This window comes from Megascapheus bottae, chromosome 8 (assembly GCF_031878675.1).
Source record: "Megascapheus bottae isolate mThoBot1 chromosome 8, mThoBot2.hap1, whole genome shotgun sequence".
Taxonomy (NCBI): domain Eukaryota; kingdom Metazoa; phylum Chordata; class Mammalia; order Rodentia; family Geomyidae; genus Megascapheus; species Megascapheus bottae.
Window position 1 is genome coordinate 32,996,820 of NC_143516.1, and position 13,689 is coordinate 33,010,508.

A 13,689-nucleotide genomic window follows, 5' to 3' on the forward strand; every position below is an offset into this window, starting at 1 on the left:
AAATGCTCAGCATCTCTGGTCATAAAAGAAATGCAAATCAAAACAACACTAAGATTCCACCTCACTCCAGTTAGAATGGCCAGGATCAGGAAAACTAATAACAACAGATGCTGGAGGGGATGTGGGCAGGAGGGATCACTACTACACTGTTGGTGGGAGTGCAAACTCGTTCAACCACTATGGAAAGCAGTATGGCAGTGCCTCAAAAGGCTAAACATAGAGCTCCCCTATGACCCAGCAATTCCACTACTTGGCATTTACCCAACCATCCAGAAACTAGGGCATACTAAATCCACTAGTACAACAATGTTCATTGCAGCATTATTCACCATAGCAAAGATATGGAACCAACCTAGATGTCCCTCAGTTGATGAGTGGATCAACAAGATGTATTTGTACACAATGGAATTCTATGCTGCTGTCAGAAAAAATGACATCGCCCCATTTGTTAGGAAATGGAAAGACTTAGAAAAAATCATATTAAGTGAAGTAAGCCAGACTCAAAGGAACTTAGGCTCAATGGTTTTCCTCATTTGTCATAATCAGTAGAAACCATGGGCTATACTAGCAGAGATCTGCAATAGAGCAAAACCTTGATACATAAGGCCATATAGTATAAAGCTAATTGAAAGGACCTCCAGGATATTTAAACAAAAGCCATATAATAAATGATTGTTGTCCTTAATGTACTATGTTATCTCTCATCTCTTTTGCTGTCCCTTGGGTATCTCATATTGTTATAGTATCTCACTTTGTTATCTGATATATTGGATATATTTGTGTTTGGTTATTTGAAATTGGATAGGGAAGGGGGGAAAACCAAGATGGGGGGGTGGGGAAGGGAAATGGGTACCAAGACATGTGAAAGGGTATCAATGTATGTGAATTAATGCACCTTCTATCTGGCAAATATCATGTAACCCTTTTATTAATTACAATAAAAATATTTTAAAAAAGAGAATAAGAATAGCAGGCTCAAATGGGTTAAGTCCTTGACAGCTATTGGCTAAGTAGATTAATTAGAAAGAATAATCTAAGTTTTGGGTTTTACCAATGAAATGTGATGTGGCTTTCATTGATAAAGATAAAATACAGGAGAGAAAGATGGGATCAGTTCTGCACATTTAGTGTTTGATGTGCTGTGATACCAAGAAGTCCGTCCAGTTGAGTATATAAAACCAGAATTCACGAGAGATGTCTTGAGTTGAAATATTAGGAAAGGTGTTCTCTGTTGTAGTTGAGACCATTTAATTGGTTAAGTCATCATGGAAAGTATGTATAAAGTAAAAATGAAAGTCGTATAACTGAGGCAAGGTAAAAGTGGCTTTCAAAAAAGGGCAGCACATAGTGTCAGCCTTCTGCAGGGTTCCAGTAGTGTGGTGACTGCAATGTATTCATTGGATGAGCAGTATCGGTATCAGTGACAATAAAGAAAATTCTACGAGTGTAGGTTGGGAGCAGAATCTTAATTACAGTGCACAGAGTGTTAGAGACAAGGACGTAGACACAGTGGGTGTGAACTTTGTATGGAGGTTAAAGAAGTTAGTAGAAGATGCCATTAGAGCAGTGGAGGATTGAAGCAGTTTTAGTGTTGTTTGTGTATGTGTGTGTATTATACATATTCAATATCTGAAAGCCAAAATATTTCTTATCATCTTACTAATACTTTCTTATGCTGTGCATTTATACCAAGAAGCTAATAATGATTTCTTAAAATAAATTATATAGCATGGGTTGTCCTCTGTTTGGTATATTGTTTAAGTATGCTTTTTCCTCCTTTTTCCTCCAATAAGGATCAAGACTCCTTAAAGAAAAGCCAAGGAGTTGGTCCAATTAGAAAAGTTCTCCTTCTTAAGGAAGATCATGAAGGCCTCGGCATTTCAATTACAGTAAGCAATAGTACTTGCAGTTTCCTTATTACAGTCATCTAGTACAGCCATGCTCCTTTCATTATTTGGGGAACAAAATTGAATATATTTTCTAAATAAATGAATTCCTCTAACACTTGGATACCAGCATTTTCATGTAAACATTTTTTTGCCAGTAATTCTAAATAAACCTTCCTAATAATGTTTCCTTTAATTAGCATAATTTAGTATTTTTATTATGACTTATGCCATGGTCGTGTACCATCCACTGTGCCACCCACTGTGATGCTTCTGGGAGCTTTTGGGGAAACAACATCTATAGTAAGTGACTCCAGATAGTATTATTGTCCTCTTATCCTTGTCTCACTGTGGTTCTTGAGTTCATAACTCACATATTCTTTTATTTATCTAATGCCTTTACAAATGGGTGTTCTGAACAGGCAGAACATCTATTATAGTATACTCTTGGTGTCTGTGTGATAGTTTCAAGGAGACACCAATTTAAAAACACACAGTACTATATTGTAACTTTTGCTAAATTGCAATGAATCTAAACTTTTCATCCTATCATTTAAACACACCAACTTTGACCTTGCTTTGGGGGCACATTTTGCTTTTTGTGAGCCAGATTTAAGGGCAGAGAAATACTGAGATCACACAACAGCTTACTTTTTTTTTTTTTTTTTTTGGTGCTGATTCTGGGGCTTGAACTCAAAGCTAAACATTCTACCACTTAAGCCATAGCTCTGCTTCCAGCTTTTTGATACTTAATTGGAGATAAGAGTCTCAGGGACTTTCCTGCTCAGGATGTTTCTGAACCATGATCCTCAGATCTTAGCCTCCTGAATAGCTAGGATTGATTACAGGTAGGAGGCTCTGGTGCTTGGCTTTCCACAACTATTTAAACACAACTGACTTTAACAAGGAAAGATGAAGAACTCGCAGATGTAAAATAGGCTCAAGTATCTCCTTATGTAGTGGCTGCATTTAAAAGTTTTACTTTTGAGGGGTCAGAAGTTTGACCTAGCTGTAGAATGCTTGCCTAGCATGCACAAAGCCCTGGGTTCAATTCCTTGGTACCACATATGTATAAAAAGCTGGAAGTGGTGATGTGATTCAAGTGGTAGAGTGTTAGCCTTGAGAAAACCCAAGGACAGTGGTCAGGTACTGGCCAAAAAACAAAAAAAGGTTTGTTTGAAATTTCTTTCAATTTTTTTTTACACTTAAAAAAATATCACACTTTGTCCAACCTATGTATAATGAATCCATAAATGAGGTGGAGTTACTGTGTATATTAGGAGTTGTTTGCTTTAGGCTTCTTTACCGAATAAGGTAGCTTTACTATTTGGTAATACTTAGGCACTATGTAAGCTTATTAGTTTTGTGGTATTAGTTAATGTACATTTTCCTTCCTTCCCTTCCCTTCCCTTCCCTTCCCTTCCTTTCCCTCCCTCCCTCCCTCCCTCCCTCCCTCCCTCCCTCCCTCCCTCCCTCCCTTCCTTCCTTCCTTCCTTCCTTCCTTCCTTCCTTCCTTCCTTCTCCCCACCTACCCCCCCTCCCCGCCCCCATCCTGGAGCAAGCTCAGGGCCTGGGTGTTATCTCTAAGCCTCTCTGTGCTCAAGGCTAGCTAGCACTCTACCACTTGAGCCACAGAGCACTTACAGCTTATTTTCTGTTTATGTGGTACTGAAGAATCGAACCCAAGGCTTCATTCATGCTACCACTAAGCCACATTCCCAGCCTTTAATGTACACATTTCTTATAATTAATCTTAAAAAAATTAATCTCATGTGTTTAGTATGCACCTACCATTTTTACTGCTCTACCCTCAAAGTGCATAAACTTAAGTAGAAAAAATAACATTCATACAAGCTAGAAATACTATATTTGCACAATTATATATACATTGTACAATAGTATATTTTTCTACATCAGAACATTTTTTTTGAGATTCATCTTAAATTCTTAAAGTTGTTTGAGATATATAAGCTATTGCGTTTATCCTTACCAGTTTAGAGTTGATAAAAATAGTACTCACACTTACTAGTATATAAATTCTTTTTTATATTTAATAGGTAAAGCTATTGCTTTTTTTGGGAAGAGGACATTTTGGTGTTTTGGGCTCTGTAATGTTTTTAGAAAAGCACAGTATTGACTATTTTACACAGAGATAAATCTTTAGTGATTATAACTTATTTACCAAATGAAATTTCATCTACTATTTATAAAGATAGTATAGATATTTACTTAAATTTATTTTTTCTCCTTTTTGTGCTAGTACTGGGCTTGAACTCAGGGTCTGGGCACTGTCCCTGAACTTCTTTAGTTCAAGGCTAGTACTCTACCAGTTGAGGCAGAGTGTTTTAGCCAGCTTTTTGGGCATTGTTTTATTGGAGATAAAAGTCTTATGGGGGACCGGAGCGCAGCCTAGTGGTAGAGTGCTCACCTAGCATGCACAAAGCCCCTGGATTAATACACAGAAAAAGCCAGAAGTGGTGCTGTGGCTCAAGTGGCAGAGCATTAGTCTTGAGTAAAAAGTATTCAAGGACAGTAGCCTGGCACTGAGTTCAAGCCGCAGGGCTTGCAAAAAAAAAAGTGTCATGGACTTTGCCTGACTTTGAACTGTAATCCTGATTTCAGCCTTCTGAGTAGATAGGATTGCAGACATGAGTCACAGGCCCCCAACTTAAATGTATGATTTTTAAAGAAAATGTTTTATCCCTAGAGTATAACTGTAGTTGGTAAGTATATACTGACTTTTTGTTGTTAGGGTGGGAAAGAACACGGAGTTCCAATCCTCATCTCTGAGATCCATCCAGGACAGCCCGCCGATAGGTGTGGGGGACTGCATGTTGGGGATGCTATTTTGGCAGTCAATGGTGTTAACCTAAGGGACACAAAGCATAAAGAAGCTGTAACCATCCTTTCTCAGCAGGTGAGTTCTCTTTATGTAATATAAACTGGATCCTTTTGGCATCTATTAGACTTCCCTCTGAAGTTCTGCAAGCTTATGTTGGTACATTTGTTTGCTTTGATTTGGGACAAATCCTATGCCACAGTCTTCTTATCTGTGTAATAGATACTAAAATAGAGCTGAAGGAGTTAGTGGAGATGTAGCACTTAAAAAATAACAATATTGCTGGCGTGGTGGCTCACGCCTATAATCCTAGTTACTCAGTAGGCTGAGATCTGAGGATCAAGGTTCAAAGCCAGCCCAGGCACAGAAGGACCCAAGACTCTTTATCTCCAGTTAACCTCTAGAAAATGGGAAGTGGGGCTTGGCTCAAGGGTAGGACAGTAGTCTTGAGCTGAAGAGCTCAGTGATAGTGCCCAGGCTGAGTTCAAGCCCCCTGACCCACAAAAATAATAAAAAAAAATTCCTTTTCTCTTTGAGAATAAGATTTCAGAGTTTAGATTGTTGGTGGCCCAGTGAGATATCTTAAGGATCATGTTACTGTTTGAATCTCTATTGAATATGAATATACATCTCATTAGCCCAGTTCTTCAAGATGCATAACTTTTCTTTACAATGTCACTAAACAATCGCATCAAAGAAAAAGACTTTCTAATCATAAAACAAGTCTTCCTTCCAGCTCTGGTGACTCATGCCTATAATCCTAGCTACTCAGGAGGCTGAGATCTGAGGATTGCAGTTTGAAGTCAGCCTGGGCAGAAAAATTCAAGAGACTTTTACATTCTAGTTAACCAGCACAAAGCTGGAAGTGGAGGTGTGACTCAAGTAATAGAATGCTAAACTTACATAAAAAAAAAAAAAAAAGAAAAACCAAGCAAGATTGTGAGGTTCTTGAGTTCAAGGCCAGTAAGCCAGCACCTTCACCATAAGGAGGAGGAGGAAGAAGAGGAAAAGTCTTCTTTACATAGTAACCCTTGAATCTGTGGCCTCCATGGATATATTTCCATCACTGCATGATATTTTTTTTTTTTTTTGGTGGGTCATGGGGCCTGAACCCTGGGCTTGGGGCATTGTCCCTGAGCTCTTCGGCTCAAGGTTACCAACTAACCCCTGAGCCACAGCCCCACTTCCCATTTTCTAGTGATTAGTTGGAGAGAAGAGTCTCACAGGCTTGGTAGTGTCCAGGATGGCTCTGAACCAGATCCTCATATATCAGCCTCCTGAGTAGCTAGGATTACAGGCATGAGTCACCAGAGCTAGAAGGAAAATTTGGTTTATGATTAGAAAGTCTTTCGGTCAGCCACTGGTGAGCCACTGTGCCCGGCTAAACTGCATGGTATTTTTGAAGCATTGTCTATTAAGAGGTATTTTAGAATGCTACAGTGATCTCTTATGTTAGTATTTTTCCAAGTCAATGTGACTGTAATCCAAAAGCCCAAGAGCAGGATGGATGTCAGCTGTGGGAAAGGGAGCTATGAAAAGACAATCATAAATTTTAAGGAAATGCTAAGCATATAATAAAATGTTCGGATACAGTTTTAAACTGGTAGGAAAGAAAAGTACAAAAGACATTTAGTGGTTAGCAGCCAAAATGGCATGCTTTCCTTAGAGCATAGGCAAACTATAATATTTAGTCAAAAACAGCAGACCTGTATATGTTTGTAATCTCTTGGTAAATGGCTTTTATAACTTAGTATTCTTTAACATAAAATGATACATAATTTTGTACTTGAACATAAAGTTATTAAAGAACAAAGACTTTTGAGTGAAATTTTCATTTTTCCATGCACTTGTTTTTATTGAAGGTGATGTTTTCTGTCTGGTACTCAGTGAGGTTTTGATGTTGTTATTCTGAGGACTGAAGGCCATAATTTTGTGTAGTAAATATGGTAATTATTATCATTAGGCAGAACACCCTGATTAACTGTGTCTGGTACTCAGAAAGTTAGGAAAATTTCCCAAGAAATTTTCAGTAAGAAATACTAAATCATTCATTATCTAGGGATTTCTTGAAGTAGAATGAAAAGTTTATATGGTCTCCTTAGTGTAAACTTAATTAACATCTGATTATTTAGATGGATTTGCTAAATTGCTGTGTACAATACAAAGTGACAAAAATTGGAGACAGTAAGTTACAATTATGTGAATGTAATAGGCGTCTTTTTGTTCATTTCTGTTAGCAAAAATACTGTAATAAGTAGAAAGAGCTACTATAATATTAAATGGAAGTTTCTCAAGAAGATTTGAGAGATTGGTCTGGACAATTAGGGCCTCTCAAACTCCTACTCCTTTTTTGAGGGGTTGTATAAAATATTTAATTTTCTTTTGCTAATGATCAAAAATTGCTAGAGCTTGATTAAAAATTTGAAAATGACATTAACTAGAATTTCCTAAGCATACCTTACACTATGAAAAATTGCTGGGCCTCGTGGCTCATGCTTGTAATCCTAGCTACTGAGATCTGAGGATTGTGGTTCACAGCCAGCCTGGACACTAATGATGCTGAAACCCATCTCGAATCAACCACTAGAAAATGGGAAGTGGGGCTGTGGCTCAAGGGGTAGGACGGTAGCCTTGAGCTGAAGAGCTCAGCGATAGCACCCAGGCCCAGAGTTCAAGTCCCATGACCGACCAAAAAAAAAAAAAGAGTTCATTATTTATTGTCTGTGTTCTCCATTCCCAAGCCCATCTCAAGAGATCCTCTAAATCCTATTTTGCCGTTCCTTTAATTACTTATGTTCATTCTTTTTTAGAGAGGAGAGATTGAGTTTGAAGTGGTTTATGTGGCTCCTGAGGTGGACTCGGATGATGAAAATGTAGAGTATGAGGATGAGAGTGGACATCGCTACCGCCTCTATCTTGATGAGCTAGAGGGAGGTGGCAACACCGGTGCTAGTTGTAAGGACGCAAGTGGGGACATCAAAGTGTTACAAGGTAAAAATCATCATCTATGTATTCATAGCTTTTTCAGTGTAAAAGCCCCTGTAATACCATTCTAATGATGAGAAACCAAAAGAATGAATAGCTATCCCTTGTTTATAGTTTTAGTGTACGTCAGTAACTGCTGAAATTTTATTTATATGTGTGTTTTCTAGAATCATCTTGGACTGTGATTCTTGACAATAAAGGAAATTCAAAGGTGGGAGTATTTGCCTAGCATGCATGAAGACCTGGCTTCGATTCCTCAGTACCACATGCATTAGATAAAGCTGGAAGTGGTGCTAAGGCTCAAGTGATAGAGCTCTAATTTTGAGAGAAGTCCAAGGACAGTACTCAGGCCCTAAGTTCAAGCCCCATGACTGGCAGAAAAGAAAAAAAAAGAAAAAGAAAATTAAAGATTTCCCAAGCCTGAAACAGATGATCTGTGCTTTTTAGAGTTGATAAATGTGTTAACATAAATGCTTCACTCTTACAGTAAATTGAAGTCATGTTAGGCTGAGGTCTTGTTGTTATTTGAGTTAAGATGTGTGATGGGTACTTCTGATTTAGGTCCACTGCTGTCATGTGTCTGGAACTTTTTTTTTTAATGTAGAGCAGGGGAAATCTCCAATTATATATAATACATAGGAGCTTGTAAGAGCCTTAGGAGTATATAATGAAGTCAGACCTTTTCATGATAATAGTATGATCACATTCATGTGTTGACATTTGCACTAATGGTACAAAAAGAAAAGCTACATGTTTGAACTGTTACATATACTTAACAAAAGCAAAGGTAATTTGGGCACTTGTGGCTCAAGCCTGTAATACTAGCTACTGTGGAGGCTAAGATAAGAGGATTGTGGTTTGAAGCCAGTCTGAGCCCAAGACACTGTGAGACCTTTATATCCAATTAAATACCAGAAAACTGGAAGTGGCACTGTGGCTCAAAGTGGAAGATTTCTAGCCTTGAATGAGTAAGTTCTGGGACAGCACCCCAGGCCCTGAACTCAAGGCCTACAACTGAAAAATAAAATAAATATGAGCCTTGGGCTATCTTCTGTACAACCAGATATGAGGGAGATGCACAAAATTCAAAATTAGAAAGTCATGTTCTTTTCATTAAAATTCTTTTTTCTTTTTGAAAATAGAGTAGTCATCAAGCAACTCTTTGTTTATATTAGCATTAAGTTTGTTCTTGTCATTTTAACAATATTCTAATATTTTTAAAAATTTCACTTTTTTTTGGTTTGTTGTGGGGGCTTGAACTCTGGGGGCCCTGAGCGCTTGTCCCTGTGCTTTTCAGCTCCACCACTTTGAGCCACAGTGCCACTTCAGTTTTCTGGCAGGTAATTGGAAATAAGAGTCTTATGGTCTTTCGTGACTGGGCTGGCTTTAAATGGTGATCTCAGCCTTCTGAGTAGCTAGGATTACAGGTGTAAGCCACCAGCGCCCGGCAAAATTTCAGTTTTAGTAATTAGTATGATAATCATTAGTAATTGTAATCCATGTAAACCAAACTTGTTTAGATACTTAGTGTTTATTAAAGTATAAAGGTTTCAGAAACCAAAAAGTTGGAGAGTTCCTGGGCAAAGAGTTTTATGGTGAACAATTAATTGCCCATGTGGTAGTTCTGTGTACAGAATGATAACAGTTACAAATATTGTTCTTTTCATGCATCTTAAAATAGGGTAGCATCTTGTCAAAATCTTAATGTCAAACTCTTCCTATAGTTCCACTTTTTTTCATATTTTCTACTGCTTTCTGTCAAAATTAGAAGTCTGATCCTTAAGACTTCTTTGTCCCTCTGCAACTTGTAGGCACTTAAACTATGTCTCAGCTAAAAATGTGTGCCATGTGATGGATCACTATTAACTCACCTAGATCACAAAAAGTTTGTCAGACATTGATTACCACATTTCTTTACTTCTTAGCTCATATAACAGATGGTGTAGTCAACTCTTATTTGATAGATTACCTAAGATGTGTTTCATTTAGTTAAACATTATCTTGCAACCCACTAGAGTTTCGTGTGTGTGTTTGTGCGTGTGTATGTGTACATGTGTACATGTGCTGGTCCGGGGGCTTGAACTCAGGATTTGGGTGCTATCCCTGAGCTTTTTTGCTCAAGGCTAGTGTTCGGCCACTTGAACCAGAGTGCCATTTCCAGCTTTTTTGATAGTTAATTGGAAATAAAAGTCTCACAGAGATTCCTGCCTGGACTGGCTGTCTTCAGCTCATAATCCTCCTAAGTGGCTGGAAATATAAAGAATGAACTGATATGTAGCTTAGTGAACTGATAGTAAGTAGTAAGACAAAAAGGTTAAATAAAAAAATCACAGTTCAATAGGTATTATTGTATATGTCACCTCTAAGTTTTACAGAAAACTTAAAAGAGAAATTTACACTTTTTTTAGATAGGTCTAATCAATAAAATTTCCAAGTGTGCACAATGTTTGAGCTCTGCTGTAAGAAGGAAACATTCTATTAAGAGTTATTAATTTGCAGGATGTCATGGTGCATTGCCTGTAATACTGGTATTCAGGAGGCTGGAACAGATGGCTGCAGAGCTTGATTCCAGTGGCTACATTGTGATACCCTGTCTCAAAAAATAAAAACAAATTATATATATATTGAAAACTGTTACTTTGTTGCATATTACTGCTAATTACTATAGGCATCTCATGATTTTTTCTCAGTAAAATTATAAAACTAAGCATATTCTTAGATCAGAAAGTATCTACTTTTTTTCCTTTTCCTTTTTCTTTTTCAGGCTATAATAAGAAGGTAACGGATGCACATGAAAATGGAGACATGGGAACTTCAAGTGACACTCCGCTAGATGACAGTGCTTCTAAATTAGATGATCTGTGCAATCTGTACCATAAAAAGTCTTATTAAATTGACTGTATCTCCAGATAAGATTGTTAATCAGACTATTTTAGACTTGGGGCACTAGGGAAGACGGTGACAAAGACTGTACAACTTCAAGGGAGGTTGTTTGTTGCCTAATAAAGGCGGGTACCTCAGGGCTTCATGTGAACAATTGAAATGCATAAAACCGTTTTCTGTGGTATATCATAATTAGCTATTGCATGTAAAGCAATTTTGATTTTCCTGAAATTGTAAGCACCAAAGCATGTGTTTCCCAAAGGGATATTAATAGGCCCTTGTGTACCAAATGAAGTGCTGCTCTTTTATTTGGTTCCTTTCCTATTTGAGAAAAGGACACTGCTAACTGGAACTTTTCTAATAGGAAACGACAGAGCGTAAGTGAATTCATTGCACATGAATCCATGTGTCCATAATGTTAACTGTGGAATTTCAAAAGACAGAACTTAATTCCATTAATTGCAGAAATGTAGGTTGACTTTTTTGTTTAACTGAATGTTTTTTTAAAAATCTGTTGTGCATATTGATATCTAAATCAATTTTCATAATCATTTGTTATAATAAGTTTGCTTTATATAGCTTTATTCGATGCAGTAAAAAATGGTTTTCTTTATGCAATCCTTTATCAATCAATGCTGCGCTAGAAATAGTTTGTGAAAAGTTACTGTATGTTTACTTTGGATTTTTAGAAGAAATGCAGATGAGTATACCTTTTGTCAATTATGTTGATCTGTGCATCATATCAGAGCATTACACTATTAATGTTTCGTCTCTATGTTTATTTTCTATGATCCACAAAAGGCAGTTTTATATATTTTGAGTTGTTCATAAAGTTTCTCCTGTGATAGTCCTTGTAGAAACAGTTCACCTTTATTAGTATGTTACAGAATATGTCACATTGAGTCAGTAGTTTTAAGTATCTGGTTTACCAACCATTTAAAAAAGCTGAGGGACTAAAATGAACAGGATAAAGTGAAGACATTTTGGTACAGTAACTGGTTCCATATTGATGTATGTTTAAGTAAAGCAATTTTCATACGCAAACTGTGAGTTTGCGACTTCTCTTCTCAAAGGATTCAACACAGTGCCTCCTTTCTTAGTGTTCTGTGGGCCACTGTGCCCTGCTGGGCATTTGCTAAAATGCAAAGTCAAAACATTTGCTAATGTCAGTGTTTTAAAAGATATACATTAAGGGAATATTAAACAAGGGAAAAAGCTTCCAAGGCTTTAAAATGTTATCAGTATCTTCATTTCTCTTTCTTGCGTCTCCCAGATGCACTATATATTTGTTCAAAGTTAAATCTATAAAATGTATATACTTTGTTTTGTGATTTTTGCTATTTATAAACATAATGTTTTAATTGTTCATTTACGGTTCATTAGTGGATTTATCCGTCTGTGTATCTATTGCCCTGTTAATTCATAACTAGAAGTGCACTTCATAGTGTTATACTGTTGCTGAGATGAAACTACTTCATAGTATAACATTGCATTTAAGCAAATTAGTATTTAATTGTACAAACGAATAAGCAGGTTACATATTAGCCTGCCAGGCTAGATTGTTTCAAAGAAAGATGGTGTTGCTTCCTGTACTCCTCCTATGGTAGATGTTCCCCTCATTCAGACACCGATCTGCAAACCCGATTGTAGTCAGTGTGTTCGTTTACTTAAAAATAAGATTTCCACCAGAACAGATCGGAAAACTCCTTTGCTCTGACATAAAACCATGTCACTTTTTGTTTTCTTGAAACACAGCCTCGGTCGATGGAATGACTATGACATTTTTTCCCCCAGAGAATATGCTTTATCAACTATGACTGAATATTTAAAGCTATACTTTGATTTTCAAAAACTGCATATTAAAGTGTTTTTTTAAAGGTGAGTTGGAGATTTTGTTTTTTCCTTTAGAACTGTGAATTTGAATTTTTGTGAGGTACCTCCAATTTGAGGGATCGTGTGAGTTGAAATATACATTCCCTTCAAGGGGAATAAACAAAATGAAGTTCTCCAAATAGTGTAAAATTGCACTGGTTAGTTTACATTCAGCTCCTTCTTGTTTTGCAAGCATAATGAGAATACTGCTATGTAGCTAATATAAATTTCCTGGAATGTGTCAGAAAGTACTTAGTGGAAAGTTCATTTTAGAACACCTTCTTTAGGGATGAACTGTAGATTTGCCCTAATGCATTGAAAACCAAGTTTTTCCCCTCCCAATATTTTCACATTTTTGAGGAAGAAGCCCTTAAAATTTTCCATAGAAAAGCCAAACAGATAAGGAGGGAACTGCTGCAGAAAGTTGTTAAGAACAAACATATGGAAAAGTGTTAAAATCTGAGGGAAATTGTACAGTAAACATGAGAATGGTGTGTGCACGCATGCACACTTGACCTCTGAGAATGCAACACTGCAGTCATGAGACTTGCTAAAATTGATTTAAGAAAGATGGAATCTTGTGGGTCTTGGTAACCATACCTGGATAGTTACTAATAGCACAACTTGCCCACGGTGCTGGGTTTTCTCCACTGCAGTGGAATTATTTTGTTTTCACAGTTTAGGAATAAAAAACATACTGATTGACCTGTAAATTGCATATTGTTTGACATCTTATTTATTGTGTGACCTGCTTCACCCATTCATTTAGGTTAAACAAATCTAGGATTTATGAAAAATGTATTTTACCTAGTTGAATTTAGTAGTTTTTATTAGCTTGTAAATAAAATAGAATCTCCACTAAAATGATATTGATCTTAATTTTTAAGAAATAAATGTTTTTGTTTCTTTTGCATGGAATATTTTCACTTACTATTTATTCTAAGTTCCTTCTGTTATTTGTCCAACCTCACGCAAAATCAGTGCAAAGGCTGAATTTCAATACTGCAATAGAATGATATTTTAAGATGCTAAGGATTAGCCATTAATACGCAGGACTGTTTAAATTAGTTAAAAATGTGTATGCTAGAAAGAACTACTACTGAAAGAATGTAGAATCAGCTGTTAAAACTTAGCATATGGCAAACAACAACAAAACGCCCCTGATCTCCTTGGCTCTTTCTAAGTGGTGAATAGTTAATGTTACTTAGGAAGATAAAATTGATG

At 36.8% G+C, this 13,689-nt stretch overlaps 1 protein-coding gene across 2 annotated transcripts in view; it reads left to right on the plus strand.

Annotated features, from left to right (window-relative positions):
- Positions 1-12,475, plus strand: part of Gopc (golgi associated PDZ and coiled-coil motif containing) — a 34,728-nt gene extending 22,253 nt beyond the window's left edge. For both annotated transcript variants that reach the window (XM_090338224.1, XM_090338226.1), the window contains 4 exons: positions 1,794-1,889; positions 4,639-4,803; positions 7,536-7,716; positions 10,475-12,475. In XM_090338224.1, coding sequence (XP_090194350.1) covers positions 1,794-1,889; positions 4,639-4,803; positions 7,536-7,716; positions 10,475-10,602 — 570 coding nt within the window. In that variant the 3' untranslated portion in view covers positions 10,603-12,475. The remainder of the gene's footprint in view (positions 1-1,793; positions 1,890-4,638; positions 4,804-7,535; positions 7,717-10,474) is intronic.
- Positions 12,476-13,689: the final 1,214 nt, after the last annotated feature.